The 15,218-nt window shown below is 39.2% G+C and overlaps 2 protein-coding genes across 2 annotated transcripts; one reads left to right on the top strand and one right to left on the bottom strand.

Moving 5' to 3' along the window:
* The first annotated feature begins 1,983 nt into the window (after positions 1 to 1,983).
* Positions 1,984 to 6,924, top strand: LOC107101028 (zinc finger protein 92 homolog). The gene is made up of 5 exons (XM_015399777.1): positions 1,984 to 2,165; positions 2,528 to 2,840; positions 3,648 to 3,928; positions 5,335 to 5,446; positions 5,551 to 6,924. Exons 2-5 carry the CDS (start codon positions 2,540 to 2,542, stop codon positions 6,570 to 6,572), a joined length of 1,716 nt encoding a protein of 571 aa, XP_015255263.1. The 5' UTR covers positions 1,984 to 2,165; positions 2,528 to 2,539; the 3' UTR covers positions 6,573 to 6,924.
* A 2,660-nt stretch (positions 6,925 to 9,584) lies between these two features.
* On the bottom strand, positions 9,585 to 11,746 carry LOC107101016 (endonuclease domain-containing 1 protein-like). Its single transcript, XM_015399752.1, has 2 exons — positions 11,444 to 11,746; positions 9,585 to 10,236 (listed from the first exon to the last, which is right to left on the bottom strand). The coding sequence occupies exons 1-2, from the start codon at positions 11,744 to 11,746 to the stop codon at positions 9,628 to 9,630; spliced, it is 912 nt and encodes a 303-aa protein (XP_015255238.1). The 3' UTR covers positions 9,585 to 9,627.
* Between the last annotated feature and the right edge of the window lie 3,472 nt (positions 11,747 to 15,218).

The raw sequence follows: 15,218 nt of genomic DNA, 5'->3' as shown, positions 1-15,218 counted from the left end.
ATCATATTTGCACTACCTTCACATAGAGCACAACTCAATGTTCTATTGCATTTTGCAGCATATTTATGTATTTGCACCATACTGAACCTTTCAAAAATCAATGCCTTTCACACCATGACTTTAAACCAGTTTCCTTTTCTCCTACACTATTAACATTCTGATAACTGCTGCACTTTATAAATGGTGAAGTTAATTTCACTGTCGTTAGCTGCCTCTTCACTGCTGAAAGCTGTATGTATCGAAATTTTATTTTGTATACACAGGGTACGAATTTTGTCTAAGTTTAAGTCTAAATAATATGTGTACACATTTGCTGAGATATTAAGCATCCTTTGCTGCGTCCTCTTGGTGAGGAGATGTTCAGCTCCCAATTGAGGTTCTGTGGGATGAAGAGGATGTAGCTAATATTATGGTCAGGATGATGTGAATGAAGGTGGTGTCATCCGCGACCTTCAGTAGCTTGAGTGACTGGTGACTGGAGGTCAAGCTCTTGGTGTTCGGTGACATTAAAGGCAAAGCTGAAGTTCAAAAATAGGATCCTTGCACAGTTTGCTGGAGTCCAGTTGCTGCATGATATATTATAGGGCTGCAAAAAATGTTATTGTGTTTCACACTTATTTTGTCTGCATATCCCTTAAATTATATAGTTGTATTATAATTTAATTAAGTCATTATTTAAGTGAATTATCTATTTGTCGTTAGTGTGGATTTTATTTTATTTACTTATTTTTTTCTTCATAAAATATGACCAAGAAGGTCATACTTTTCTGTGACTCTAATGTGTTTTAAATGTATTTCAGGCAATATAAGCCAATGCAAGTACAATACAAAAATACATTTTTATCAAGATAGCTTACTATAGGTTTATTAGGTGTGGTAAATTTGTCAGCTTTAAAATACATGAAGATGAAGCATGATTAGATCAGTTCTCTAAAAATTCAAGGGGTTGATTATCCTAATCTGAAGTGGGAATGGAACTCCTTTTCTTTTGGATAAAAAGTTCCCACATGCACAAAAAAAGAATTTTGAACAGTTTGATTATTATTGTTATTTATTTATTTGACAGAAACTCATTATTTAGTTTTAGAGACAAAAAACATAAAAAGGTGAGTAGATTTAAGAGTAGCACTACTTCATCATATTTAAGCAAAAGCAAGAATGAGATGTTTACGTCTAATAAATTAATTAAAAGTGTTTGGTAAAAAGGCTACTCATGTAACGAATAAATCATAAGATCTGATTTACTATTTAAAATATTTAATAAGAAAGAGCAAAATGCTAATTTCTTTGTAAATTTTGTTTTTTTTTAAGTCTTTTATTAAATAATTGAAACAAATAAATAATGTAATAGAAAAATAAGAAATTCAGGCAAAAGAAGCTCTTTTCCAAATCAGTTCTCTTTTTGACATAAAACTTGTAATCACAGTGTCTCCAGTGACAATAATTTCAACTTACTGTAAATAAGCTTGACCCCAAATATAAAAGTAGATTCACTAGATAAACATTAACTGTGTTTTATATATAGGTTACTCACACTTAATGGAGTAGCAAAAAACCTTTTACTCAAGTAAAAATGGAAATATTTTACCAATATATTACTCAAGAAAAGTGCCATGTTGTAAAACTTCTTCTTAAAGTACTTTTTTTGTCAAAAAGTTACTCAAAAGTCAAAGTCAAAAGTCAAAGTCAAAGTCAAAAAGCCTTTATTGTCATTATATTCTGCAACGGATACAATGAGATTTGGGACTTCCATATCAGCTACCGTGATATGTAGCTGAGTAAATTAGTAGCTGAGTAAATTAGTAAAGTGTTGCTTCCCTGGGTGTGTGACATATGTTAATTATTGACCTGCATGTTTGTAATCTGGCTTTTAATTATTTCAATAAAAAAATCGAGAATGCGCACTTTTTACAAATTACAGCTGAACGTCGTAGTAGAGTTATTACGGTAATGGGCATGCATCATAAGCAGAGCTGAAGGAGCCGAGGAGGAGGAAAACAGTTGAAGGCAGCAGGAGAAAGGGAGACGGAGGGGGCTGAAGTTGGGCTGCGGCCGCTTCCCAGAGCTGATTTCCCGCTACGACCGTCTGTGATAAATACAACCACACCGTGTGTTTTATTATTTTACGTGTGGTGAGGTAATAGTGGGCTTATCATCTGCAGAAGGTGCGTATAAAGAGCTAAATTAGCCTGGTTGCTAGCACTAGAGCTCCTGCTGCTTCCACTTAAACATTGTTGCGGGTTTTGGAGTTAGCCAACATGTGAAAATACTGAAGATCTCTCTGCTGGTGTTTAAATAACTGCCACATCACCATGGTTACGGTTACAGGGGCTAATAAATCTAAGCTTTATGGTTAGGTTGAGTTGTTTCAGGTGTGGTAACCTGGGATTTAACAGTTGATTCACACATTTGAGCTCAAAGTAACGTCTGTTTGAGACGTTATGATCAACTTTTAGGATCATGTTGTCGAAATCTTTGGTTTAATGCGAGGATTTTAATGTTTATGTTGTGTTGATCGTGTCCACAGCTGGAAGTCGACATGATGGAGGAGTCGGTGAGCGCCTTTGAGACGCATCTCACGGCGGTTATGGACAGCCTGATCCGCGCCTCGGTGTGTGAGATCAGCAAGCTGTTCCAGGAGGCCGTGAGCGACTACCTGGTGGAGCTGTCTCTCAACAGGAAGGAGAACGAGGCTCTGAAGCTGCGGCTCAAGCTCACCGAGAGCAAGCTGAGGACCGAGCGGAAGTACGGCATGGGCTGGGCGGCCAACCGCCGCAACGCCGGGCTGGCGGCGGCAGAGGAGCTTGGAGGAAGGCAGAAACGGAAAGTTGACATCGCCCGTAAGTATTTCTATTGGCCTCTAAAGAAGGATTGAAAACCAAACACTTGTATTTTCATCAGTTCCTGGCAGATTTTTTTTTATTGAACGAGGCTTTAATCTGGCTGTGCAGACACTGACACACTTGTTTTGTTGGAAACCATCTGGCAAGAGCTGATCTCTCTCCCTCCCTCCTCCATTCCTCCTCCGCCTCCTCCTCATGATTTCTCCCTCCATCTTTCACCTCCCCCCTCTCCTGCTTTCCACTGCATTCTGTCCCTCCCACTCCTCTTTGCTTTTGCTCCCTCCCTTCCTGCCTTGCTCCTCTGCTTCTGGCTCCCTCCTCCCCTTCCTGCTCCTCCTTCCGCTCTCCTCCTCCTGCTTGATCACGTTGCACACACAAACACTCTCTCCCCCGCCTCCTCTCCTGCTTCTCTCTCCATCGCCCTCCTTAATTACACACTCAACTTCTCTTTTTTTCTCTCTACTCCTTCATGCTCTCCTTCAACATGCCACCCTGCGTCTCCTCCTTCTCAACAACTCTTCTTCCTCTCCTGTCATTTCTCACATGTTCGCTCCCTCTACGCCCACACTCCTCACTTGTTCATCATCCATACTCCTCCCTCTGCTTGATTTCTTCTCTCCTTCACCCCAACCTCTGTTCCACTCATTTCCCCATCTTCCTTTCTCCCATATTCTCTTCTTCACCCGCCTAATCATCTCCTCCCACTCATCTCTCTCCCCCTCATATTTCATCTTCTGTCTCCCTGTGCCCTCTGTCTCCACGCCTCCTTTCTGTCCTTCCTTTGCCACCCTCCCCTATCTGCAGGAGGCAAGCAGAAGAAGGTCCCATCAGCAGCCCATGGCAAAGAATGGCCTGGAGGTGTGTGGGAGGAAGGAGGAGGTGGCGGAAGCAGTGGGGGAGGAGGAGGAACTGGAGCTTTAGGCCTAGTAACAGCAGCAGGAGAAAGAGGGGGGAAGGAGGCCAGGGAGGCGTACCATGTCCAGTTCCCCAGGGATGAGGAGGAGGAGGAAGAGATGGTGGAGGACGAGGACGGGGAGGGCAGCTTCACCGGTGAGGGGGAGGAGAATGCCAACATCAAAGAGGAGGTAAGAGAGACAGGCTTTCTCGGAGGAGGAGTAGGAGGAGAAAAGTGGCGCAGCATCACTGTGTTGCTCGGCAGATCATGGGAAATGTTGACAGAGATAATGAGGAGATGTGATGAGAGTTTCTCCTGCCCTTTTTCTTTCCTCAAAAAAAGAAATTCACACACGAAATGTTTATGATGGCGGGAACGCTGCTGATTAGTTTTTTAATCTTCAAGAATTTCTCTGGAGTGGAGATCTTCAACTGTCTAGTACTTTTAGCTTGAAAAAAAAAAGCTGGAAGAGATGAGAAGCTTTTAACTATGCAGCCTGACACCCAAGTAGTAAATTCATACAGCATCTCAGCCAAATCAAAATAGATGGAGCTAACTATTAGATAGATAAGGAAATCTGTTACTAGCTTCAAAAACAGGCTTTTGACTTGGAAAAAACTTCATGGTTTAGATCAACCATGTGTTTGAATAGTCCAGGTCATAATAAGAGCTGAGATAATTGAAAGTGTGTTTTAAGACGTAGAAAATGAATATTCCGTTTTGCTCTTCAGACTGAATGAAACAACGTTTTCAGGCTTTAGGTAGCACCAAGCTGGGAGAAACAACCCGCAAACTCGGTTTCTCCAAACATTAACTCTACTGGACTGAATCCAAATACAAACCATAGTTTTTAGAAATATAGTTTTAAAAAAATAAAAGGGAAGTGTGTGTAGAAACAAAACAAGCGAAATGATGACTCAGCCACCACCGTGCATCACAGCAGACAAGAACGGCAAGAGTTTGATTTAGATCAAACTCCTTAGATTTAGACTGATGGTGGTCAGTGAGCCCCAGGGCAGCTGTGGCTACGATGTAGCTTGCCACCATCAGTGTGTGACTGAATGGGTGAATGAATGTAGTGTAAAGCTTTGGTCAAGTCCTCTGACTCGATAAAGCGCTATATAAGTACAGGCCATATATAATTTAGATAAAGTATGCCTTTTTTCATCCAGGCATCTTTCTATCGGCAATAATATCAACCCCTTTAGCGATACACACTACATTTACTGTTAGTTATTTACCATCCTATAACAATTAATTATGCGCTGATTAAATAAAAACTGGCTTTCTTTAACTTTTAAGCTTTATTTTAGTCTAAGCAACGGCTACCTACCCTGACACATTTACTCACATCAACAGCTGTTTATACATTAACATGTATTTTTCTACTAGCTTCCAGTCCTCTGCATCCATCTTTTTGTGTAGTACCTGCAAAACTACTAAACTTTTATTTTAAAAAAAACTTGATTAAGATTGCAATTTAGTTCTGCTGAGATCATTTGTTCTTTTAAAAAAACCTAGATAAACAGACTCTGATTTTCAAACAAATCCTATCCTCTTCAATGACTGTGTTTTTCTCTCTGTGGTTTGATGTAGTTTTCTCAGACTGAAGGCTATCAGCCAGCTTCTCTGAGGCTCATAAAGGAGGCTTTGAAGATGAATCCACCCAGCCAGAACCTCCACTGTGGCTCAAAACCCTCGAGTGAAGGTAATGGTGTCAGACTTCGAAAGACTTCAGAGACGAGCAGTTTTACAGAAAGTGCAAACTATTCATCTCACAAACTCCCTCCTCCCTCTGTGTCTCCCCTGCAGACCTCACAGATCGCCCTCCAACTCTTCATCAGAAAGGAGAGGAGGACTGGGCTCTGAACCGTCCTGAACCATCAGCTGGAGGCATGACAATGGATGAGCTTCGAGGTCTGGAATCTGCGCTGAGAGCTGAGAGAGGCCGCGAGCAGGCCACCGGTACAACACGGAGCGACAGCGAGGTGACACAAGGGAATGAGACAAGCGTGGCTCCGAAGTACATTGGACTGGATGGACTGGAACAGGAAGAAGAACTGGATCCTAAGCCTCCTGCTCTGCAGAGGGAGAATTGTGTTGTGCAAGCTGCTTTGAAAGATGTGAGGGCTGAAGGCGTGGATGGGTTGGAGCTAAAGCTAGCCTGGTCGAAGAAGCTGAGAGAGGCAGACTGTGCTGTTGTAAAGCCTGTAGAGGGTTCTGTAGAGCAGGCAGAGTCAGAGCAGCTGCATCATCTGTCTGCTCCTGGAAGCGTTGAGGAGAGCGGAGAAGAAGAGGGTGGAGGAGATCTGCTCCACTTCTGTCCACATTGTGGAGGAGGCTTCACTTCAGAGGCGGAGCTAGATGAGCATCCGTGTCCACTAGGTGTCGCCCATCTACAGGGCAGCGGAGCAGAGGGGGGCCTCTTCCCCTGTGCCCACTGTGGCAACACTTTCAGCCATGCCTGGGCCCTCAAAAACCACGAGTGCGCCTGCGCTGCTGAGCGACCGCACTGCTGCGAGATCTGCGGGAAGCGTTTCACACACTCGCGGTCCCTAGAACGCCATCACCTGGTGCACACAGGCGAGAGGCCACATCGCTGCCCGCAATGTGGTCGCTGCTTCAGTCGTCTAGGCAACCTGGAGAGGCACCAGCGAATCCACACGGGGGAACGTCCATACGGATGCGAGGCCTGCGGGAAACGCTTCAGCCGTGTGGAGTATTTAAAAAGACACCAGCTGATTCACAACAGTGAGAAGCCAACACTGCAGTGCTCCAACTGTGGGAGGAGCTTCTTTGATGTGGAGGAGCTGAAGAACCATCAGTGCTTTTAGAGCCTCCCTTTAAGAACCTCAAACTCTGTAGAAAGTTGGAGTTGGCGAACGAACACGACTGCGTTACTCTGTGATAACGTTATAGGTGCACCTGGGTGATTTTTGCTGGCAAGAAATCAACTCAAAAAGTCGTATTGTTGCAGGTCATTAAAATATCTGCTGTTTTTCTGTGGAAATGTGTAAAATCAGAAAATATTTATAAGAAAGACTACATTGTTAGTTTTCATTATTTTAGCAATAATTCACTTGTATTTAGTACCAGTTCCTTTCCTGCCAATTTAACTGACCGTTTTGTAGGCTTTGTATTTTGTATCTTTGTGTTTTGGTCACTGGTAAAAAAAATAAACGTTTTGATTCATCAGATGAAATGTGTGCACTTTATTTACAGGTTCAATTGTCACGGTTTGCTGCCTCTCAGAAGACCTTGTTCCAAAAACCCTGATATTTCCTTCTGTACTCACAGTGTTAACAGGGTGCTCTCTGGATTTATTTTCTTCCAGTTATTTTACCTGACTGGAAAGAAAATATTGCTCCACTGGTTCTCACATGCCTTGCTAATTAAAAATCTCCCAAAGAACAAAGATAAACAGTCAGTGTTTAGAAAGTGAGAACTTAAGTGGTCAACGTTCCAAAAAGCCTGTTCCACTGAAATAACATTAAAAATTCTGAAATAACATTTAATATTCTGTGTAAATGATGCTGATCAATTAAAAGTAAAGTTGTATGATAAACAAGTTGAATGATAAACAACACCATGTGTCTTTCTGCTTTTAGGCTTCAGATTTAACAACATTCCTGTGTTGTGTTTGCGCTGAAGAATTGTAGAAGAATTAAATAGTCCTCAGGGTTGCTAGAAACGAAGAATTTAATGTGAATTCTGTGTTTCCAGCAGTCTGCACCCTGGACAGGTCGTCAGTCTGGCGCAGGGCAACACAGAGACATACGATCATGCGTACACACACCTAAGGACAATGTAAAGACACCAATTAATCCAACAGTCATGTTTTTGCAAGGCAGCAGTGCTGCAAACTGCACCAGGGCCTGAAATATATACCGGTAGTTCTAATCACATACCCCATTCTTAACATGATTGAACTTGATCATTTATGTTAAACATAATATAAGTTATTCTCGCCTTTTTCCATTTATTTGAGTTCAATGTTAACAGACAATCCCCTCTAGCTGTGCCATGATGGATTTTTCTCAGAAAGCCAAAATATCACTTCCCCTTTTTTCAATGTTCCTTTATTAGCGGTTTAAATTGGCTCTTGACTGTTGTTCAGTAAAAAAAAGAGTCCTCAAAAATGTAATTTTGTCTAATAAATATACTAATATTGTAGTTAGCTTTAGACTAAAACGGCCCCTGAGCATTGTGGCCACAGAGAAGCTCAGAGTAAATTGGTCTGGATGGAATAAAGTAGAAAAACATCCACTCTATAAAGGGAGGAAGAAGCAAAGGGGGAGTTTAGCTACTGGAAAGCCTGCAGGGGGCGCTGTAGAATAGAGAGAAAGTGAAAAGATAACCCTTTATAACCCTTAAGGTTTAAAACCTTTCTGCAACGTTTTGCTTAGTTTTTATCTAATCTTCAAACACTCTATATAGCTTATTAAACAAACACCACTTTAAAATGCTCAGTATATTTATACTTCAGGCTTCCTGCATCCTTCTGCAATCAGAAGGTATCTGCACCAATCATTTATGTGAATAGAGATCAGTGGTTGAACAGGGCATTTTCCAACAGGCGACACAGGCAGCTGCCGGGGGCGCCATCTGCTGGACATGGTGCAACATTGCATAATGAGAAAAATGAACTAAATGTACCGGTATTTATATATTGTGAAACCATGGATACTGAAATAGGAAATTCTGATTAGTTAAATTTAAAAATTGGGAATATTAGTGAGATTTTGGTGTAAGTTCTGTGTCAACTTATTTTCCTTAAAAAGAGATCTTAGTGATCCTGTATTGTTGACATTCATTAAGATGACTTTGATTGCACATTGTGGTATAATGTTTTTAAGTAAATAAGATTTTTATTTTTTATTTTTTTACAAATACATTGAGATAGTTGAGTTCTGCTTTTGATTTATTCTGGTCTATATATGACACAAAACACTTGGTTATTGTAATAAGTTATTTCTCAGGGTGCTCGTCTTTCAAGTTAACATTTATTCTGTTTCACTTTTGCCTTTCAAATTTATTGTCTTAACCTTGATATTTTAACTTTACTTTAGATTTTACAGCTGAAAGTTACTTTTAATTTTGCACTCACCACATTCACAGACTCTTTAAGTTGTTGTATATTGTAATATTGTAATTCTATCCCTAAAACTTATATTTATTCTTCAGGTTATTGCCTTTAAAAATAATAATTATACAATAACTGTGCTGTTGCTATGTGGGAAGAGTGCAAGTCAAAGGGGCACTCCCACCTTGGCCGCCAGTGAACCTAGAGTTGTTGGGTTATATCTAATCTGTGAATAAAGGCAGACTAGAGGCCAAACCAGGCCTAAAAACAGTTTTATGATTATGATTAGATCAGTGGGAGCATATCATTCATTTCAATTCAATTCAAAAATACTTTATCAATCCCAAAGGGAAACATAATTTTAAAAATAATTTTTATGTAAATAATTATGAGTCTCTCCTTTGTTCTGTTAGTTTTAATTTCCATAATATTGGTTATTGTACATTCAACTCAACTTCATTCATTTATCCAGGCAACAACAGATTTCCTCTCATGAAATGTAATCCAATCATACGAATTCCAAGTCAATTACAGCACAGATTAATACAAATAGATTACATCAGAAATGAAGAGAAAAAAAATCTTTCAAAAGCATCAAACTATTATGACAAAAAGCCTTAAGTCTCGTTTTGTTTCATGCTTATTCTCTAATTGTTTAATGGAAAATTAGACACAGAAAAAAAACAATAGAGTCTGGTTGATTGTAGCCCTTGTAAAATTTATTATAACAAATAAAACAATCCAAATTATTACTTGTGACTCAGTGGTGAGTAATAAAGCCGATCCTTTTATAAATTTGAATTCCTTCATTTCTCACATTTTCCTCTAAACAGACGGATAGTAGCATTCAGCCTCTGCGCCAGGATGCCCTCCAAATTCTTCAGAGGCACCTGCCTTACATCATAACCTCGAAATGATGGCTTCACTGCAGCATTAATAGGAACAATCTCCTCTCCGCTGCTGCGATCATTTCTTCCCACGGCACCAAATGTAGGAAAGAACTGTTTCATAGCCTCAGGGAGGTCAGCTCTGTACGAGGGGCAGCAGTAAGCAGACCACATGTACTCAGGAACAGACACTCTGTTATTGATCCAGCGTGTATTTGATTTGTAAGGCATGGTACCAGTGATTACGTACATCAGCCCGTTGCAGAAGTCCTTGAATCTGTTCAGCACCTCTTTCTCCAGCCTGTTCCAGGGCCCAGAGTTGGAGGCAACCCGTTGAGGGACAATGTTTGTCAGAGTAAAGGTGGCTTTCCTGTCTTCTTCCCTCCTCTGGTGCATACTAGGACAGAGGTGACCTTTGGAGAAGTCAGAGTTCTTGTAGTCCTGGAGGACGGCTTGGCTTTCAACAACATTCTGATCAACTGTGGCTTTAAAATCTTTCATTTCTGGACTGGCACCGGAAAACGCCAACTGGTAGCAGAACAACAGTGAATGAATGATTAAATCAATCAATAATTATCGATTGTAGAAACTTCAACAGATTAAATAAAACTCCTACTATGGACACAACTATGTATATACCAATAAAATTGTTTAAGGAGTCTTTGAAATATTCTTTTATGTGTTTTACATTAAAAGTTGGCAATTACTTTAACAGTGCAAATGTGTATGAGGCATATGAATACAGAGGCAGTGGTGGGAAGAGAAGCCAAGAATTGTACTAAGTATTTGTATTACTACTCTGGCATACGTTTAGTCACTTCAAGGTGATCATCCCAGCAAAAATACCCTCATTAAATTATTATGTAACAAACAGAAAATCTAAAACTTATGTGCAGCTTCTAGTCTTCAGGATAATAAAAATACAAAAACAGAGCAAATAAATAACATAATTAAAAAACAACGAATTAAGGTAGTAGAAAAATATTTCTAGATCCATGTTCCAAAACATACAAGGACTCAACAAAGAGAAAATTTAATTAAAACGATGAAGCAAGTTAACAGTTTTGGTTTAAAACGGGCTTGTTGAGGGGTTCTGAACAAAAATGCAGACTGACACTCAGAGGCAGAACGGTGAATACTGAGAATTCAGCCGATCATAGCAAGCAAATGAGGAACAACAGACTGATCCCTTATATAGGGATCAAGACTGGTTTGAATAATCAAACAAATGAGCAACAGGTGCATGAAATCAGCTAATTAACAGAAGCTGTGGGGGAAACGATAAAATGGAGGAAATACAAGAGACGCAGTAAAATAAAAAGCAAAAGTAATGCCTTGAGGAAGTAAAGACAAAACCAGCCAAAAACACAAAGAAATTCTTCACAGAAACAAATAAAAAAAAAAGGGCTAAACAAACAGAAATAAAAAGACAAACAGAAAAAGTAGCAGAATATGGAAAGACATCACAAGCTGAATCAAAATCACAACCTAACTTGCAGATCTTGGCATTTCATCATAGAGTAAAGTAAGTTGGATTAGAGCAGCCAGAAGTGTTACCCTAAAATAATATTATAAGTTATGTGCAGTAAAACGATTAAATGAATACCTATGAAAATGTAACTGAGTAACTAGTTACTACTGACAGAATGATACTCAGCTTTGGAAACTTTTGTACACACTTCACTTTTCTAAATTCATGGACTTATAGTTCAACTATGTCTCTTATTGGACCTACCTGTGGTTCATACTTCCACTTGGGTTTGGGCCGCCTTCCATCAGCAGGACTCAGAATGTAGGCAGAGTACAAAGGAGCCCGATGCCGACGGTTGTACAGGCTGGCAAAGTGATATCTGTTCTTGTAGCGCTGACAAATAGGCTGGTATTCTGCACCAATAATCCCCCTAGGGGGAGTTTTATTGTAGAAGAAATCGAGGCAGGGAGAGAAGTCCTTGCTGATCTCTCCCATGACCAGACCACCAAACCAGGGCAAGAGAAAGAGCAGGACTGCTGAGGAGAACGGCAGCCAGTTCTTCCACATCTTGTGGAGCAAGTTGGTCAGATGAGAGGAATCAACGGTAGAGAGATGAAAGATCTGCAGATGGGCTTCCTCCTATAAGGTGCTGTATTCTCAGGGAGATGCTTTATATGCTGACAAGCGAAACCTTGTGGGGATGTTTTGAACAACACCCATTTTCAGCAAAACTTCTTACCTAAACCTGCGGTCAAAGTAACAGAAACAGGTAATAAGAATTTTGTAGCAGTTAGATAATTTCCTATAACCTAATGTTTGGTCTTATGACATCAGTGACGGGAAACAAGACACTCTAACAATCTTGTGGCCAAACTGAAACAATTTTAAGTTTACTCCTACACAAACTGACTTTGTTTTTGTTTTTTTTCTTTTCATCCATTTCATATTCAAAGCATTGAATATTTGAACATTTAGAAAAATGCCCCCATTACAAGGCAACTGCAGTCTGGAGATGCATATTGGTTGGCATCAAACCCAAAGTGTCCATCAGCACAATAACAAAGGACTGCTTGACTGTAATATTTAGCCACAGACATATCTAAAGTGTTTTGCACAATGTTCTGCATATTGGCCACGTTATATGGACGCCAATCACAGGGGAGTTTTTTGTGGCTAATACGCTACTGCTAACTGAGAGTAGAGACATCTTGTAAGAGCAAACAGAAAAGTGCCTTTAGACTTAGGGTTAGATAAATAAATAGATATATTTGTTATAAAAGTGCAAACCAGTTAGTTTGCACTATGAGCACCCTGATGCACGCATGGAATGGCTCCTTTCTCATGCCTGTGTAAATAGTGCAAGCCAACAGAACTGACAAAGGCTCGTGGATAGGTGTCAAAACGTCTTCAAAAACTGTCAAGTTGCCTTCCGTTTCAAGCCTATTTGTGGTTGCTGCTTTCTTAGTAAGTCTGTTATTGAAAACAGTGCCTGTTCCATTAAATGTCCTCGATACATAGAAAAAGCAAATCAAATATTTTCCTTTAAATCACGCAGCTCTACTGAGGTTTTTGTACTTTGAGAAATGCTAAAGTTGCAAATTGTATATTAGTCCAAACCATTTGTGGAGATGTTCACATGGGATTGTTGGTGATGATGCTGTGTGGATGCATTAAATCATTCCTATTGTTGTTACCTACTTTACCCTTACGCTAGTCTCATCATTCAGCTTCAATTTTTTATGCATATATATATATATATATATAAATCTGTCCAGAAATAATAGTTCCTGTAGAAAATGAAAATCGAATGCTCCTTACAATCAAACAACTTATTTTCTTTAAAAATGCACTTGACCTGTTTACATTCTGCTATAATGTTAAAGTTTGAACAGGTGAAGATGAATGCTGCAATTATCAAAACCCTGTTTTTGTTTAAGCTTCATAGTCACTGCATTGTTAACCACTTAAAGCTGTTAATCCACTATAATATTAAGCTAAACGCCTAAATTTTATGTTTGTTTTGTTCTTTTTTTTTCTGGCAAACATGCTCCTCTTTCTGTCCAACCTTTAACAATAAATCAACAATAAAGTACTGATGAAAACATACAGTTATGTGTCTTCTTTCACATGGCATGACTTGCAAATGGCTGTTTCTTTAGAATTATGAAATACAAGAAGCCAGGAATTCCACCAAACCTCTCTGCAGAGCATAGTGCAAACTTCAGAGCAAGATTTCTGAGACAGCAGCTTACCGGTAACCGATTATCTCTGTTTTAAACAGTAGCAGGTTTCTACGAGGATTTAAAGCATTCAATATTTGCTTCCATTTTTACAGTTGAACCCTGATTTCTGTGCCGCTGCAAGTCTTTCAGCTGGGCTGGTCTCACATTTTTATAGGAAATGCAGTTTTTACTGCTTTGAAACTATTTCTTAAAATTTTTTGACACAATGACACATTTCACCGAATCCCTGTTTTTGTTTCTCTTTCAGTATTTCTGTATAACTGTCATCCTTCTGTTACATAAACTATGAAGGTAATCAGGTTCTTGATAGTTCTTGATCACAAGCACATGCAGACAAAATCATTGGTTTCCCTCTTTTAATAAAAGAAAATCCACAATGGTTATAGAAAAAACTTGAATCCGACTAAAGAGATAATATATATATAAACACATTAAACAGGCCTGGACAAAAATGATGGTACCCTTAATCTAATGTTTTATTGCCCAACTACACTTAAACGATTCCTTTAACTTTCAGTAAAGCTTCTGCTCTGCTCAGCAGGTATTTTGGCCCACTCCTCTGTAATAAGAGCATTTATGTTATTACTTACTTGATCAATTTAAGGGAAAATTTACTTATTTCCAGAAAAAGGCACATATTTACATTTTTGCCAGTCTCCTAAAAACAAAATCTGAAATTGAAATAATCTGTATAAAAAAAGGTTATAAATGATAAAATTCACTAAACATTTTTACTTACTGCTTATACAAATCATCGAATGTATTCTTTTGGAGGACGTCTGCCACTCTCCATAGTATTAGCAAGGTCTAGTGTTTATATTCAGAACAAACCCAAACTGTGTTGATAACTTCTAGGGTAAATTATCATTGTTAAGTGGCTAATCACTGGAATTACTGTTCACCACTCATAAAGCACTAACGAGGTATTTCTATGTTATTTTCTTTTCAGAGTTATTATGTTTTATTTACGGTCAATGATGGGATAGAAAGTGTATATAGATTTGAAAAAAATTCCTCACAGAGAAATTAAACCAACATTTTGCAGCAGGTTTCCTCAACCTCCTTAAAAAAATGTCGTCCTGAAATAAACCCCTGCTTTTCAGCTTCAGATGCTGCTTTTCCTGCTTTTCAGCTTCAGATATGTATAAACATGTACTCCACACACTTAAAACAATTTTTTGTTTTTTCATTTTATTTTGCACAAGTATTTACCACCACCCAAGCCCATCTAGGAGCTGTAGAGAATGACAGCTCAGGAGGAAGACTTTCAGTCTGTTTGTTCTGCACCAAAGACATATAGATGGAATAATGTAAAAAGAAAGTCATTATTATGAGAAAAATCATCCAATCAAAATCCACCTCATCCATAAGGAAACCTGTGGAGGATGGTGAGACTTAAATTAAACATTTGGCCTATATGCAAACCACGAGAAAAGGGCTTAAGACTGAAGTTTAGATTCCTCATAGCTACTGTAAAATCATTTCAATAAAAAATTGTAAGAATGGTTCAGTCAAAGCCTAGATTTAAACCCATATAAAAAAAAATTATAAGACTTAAAAACAGATGTTCAAAGATATATTTTTTGTAAAAAGAATGAGCAAAGAGTTTACTCTCCAGATGTGAAAATCCAGTCGATGGATGTAGATTACAGTGGATCCTGCAAGTATTAGTCTAGGTTGGGTAGTTGTGTCGTGATTAGGGAATAGAGCTTAGAATCCTGAGGTTCTGAGTTTGAGCCCCACTCCCACAGACTGTCACTCTGGGTCTCTGAGCAAGACCCTTAAAGGAATAGTAC

The sequence above is a fragment of the Cyprinodon variegatus genome, unplaced genomic scaffold, assembly GCF_000732505.1.
Source record: "Cyprinodon variegatus isolate N-32 unplaced genomic scaffold, C_variegatus-1.0 Scaffold1045, whole genome shotgun sequence".
NCBI lineage: Eukaryota > Metazoa > Chordata > Actinopteri > Cyprinodontiformes > Cyprinodontidae > Cyprinodon > Cyprinodon variegatus.
Note: the sequence above shows the minus strand (reverse complement) of the source record. Positions and strands in the feature narration are given on the sequence as shown.

Coding starts and splice junctions, on each gene's coding strand:
- LOC107101028 (XM_015399777.1), top strand. CDS start 2,540: ATGATGGAGGAGTCGGTGAGCGCCTTTGAGACGCATCTCACGGCGGTT. Junction 2,841..3,647: donor ACGGAAAGTTGACATCGCCC/GTAAGTATTTCT, acceptor CCCTATCTGCAG/GAGGCAAGCAGAAGAAGGTC. Junction 5,447..5,550: donor CTCAAAACCCTCGAGTGAAG/GTAATGGTGTCA, acceptor TCTCCCCTGCAG/ACCTCACAGATCGCCCTCCA.
- LOC107101016 (XM_015399752.1), bottom strand. CDS start 11,746: ATGTGGAAGAACTGGCTGCCGTTCTCCTCAGCAGTCCTGCTCTTTCTC. Junction 10,237..11,443: donor AGTGGAAGTATGAACCACAG/GTAGGTCCAATA, acceptor TTCTGCTACCAG/TTGGCGTTTTCCGGTGCCAG.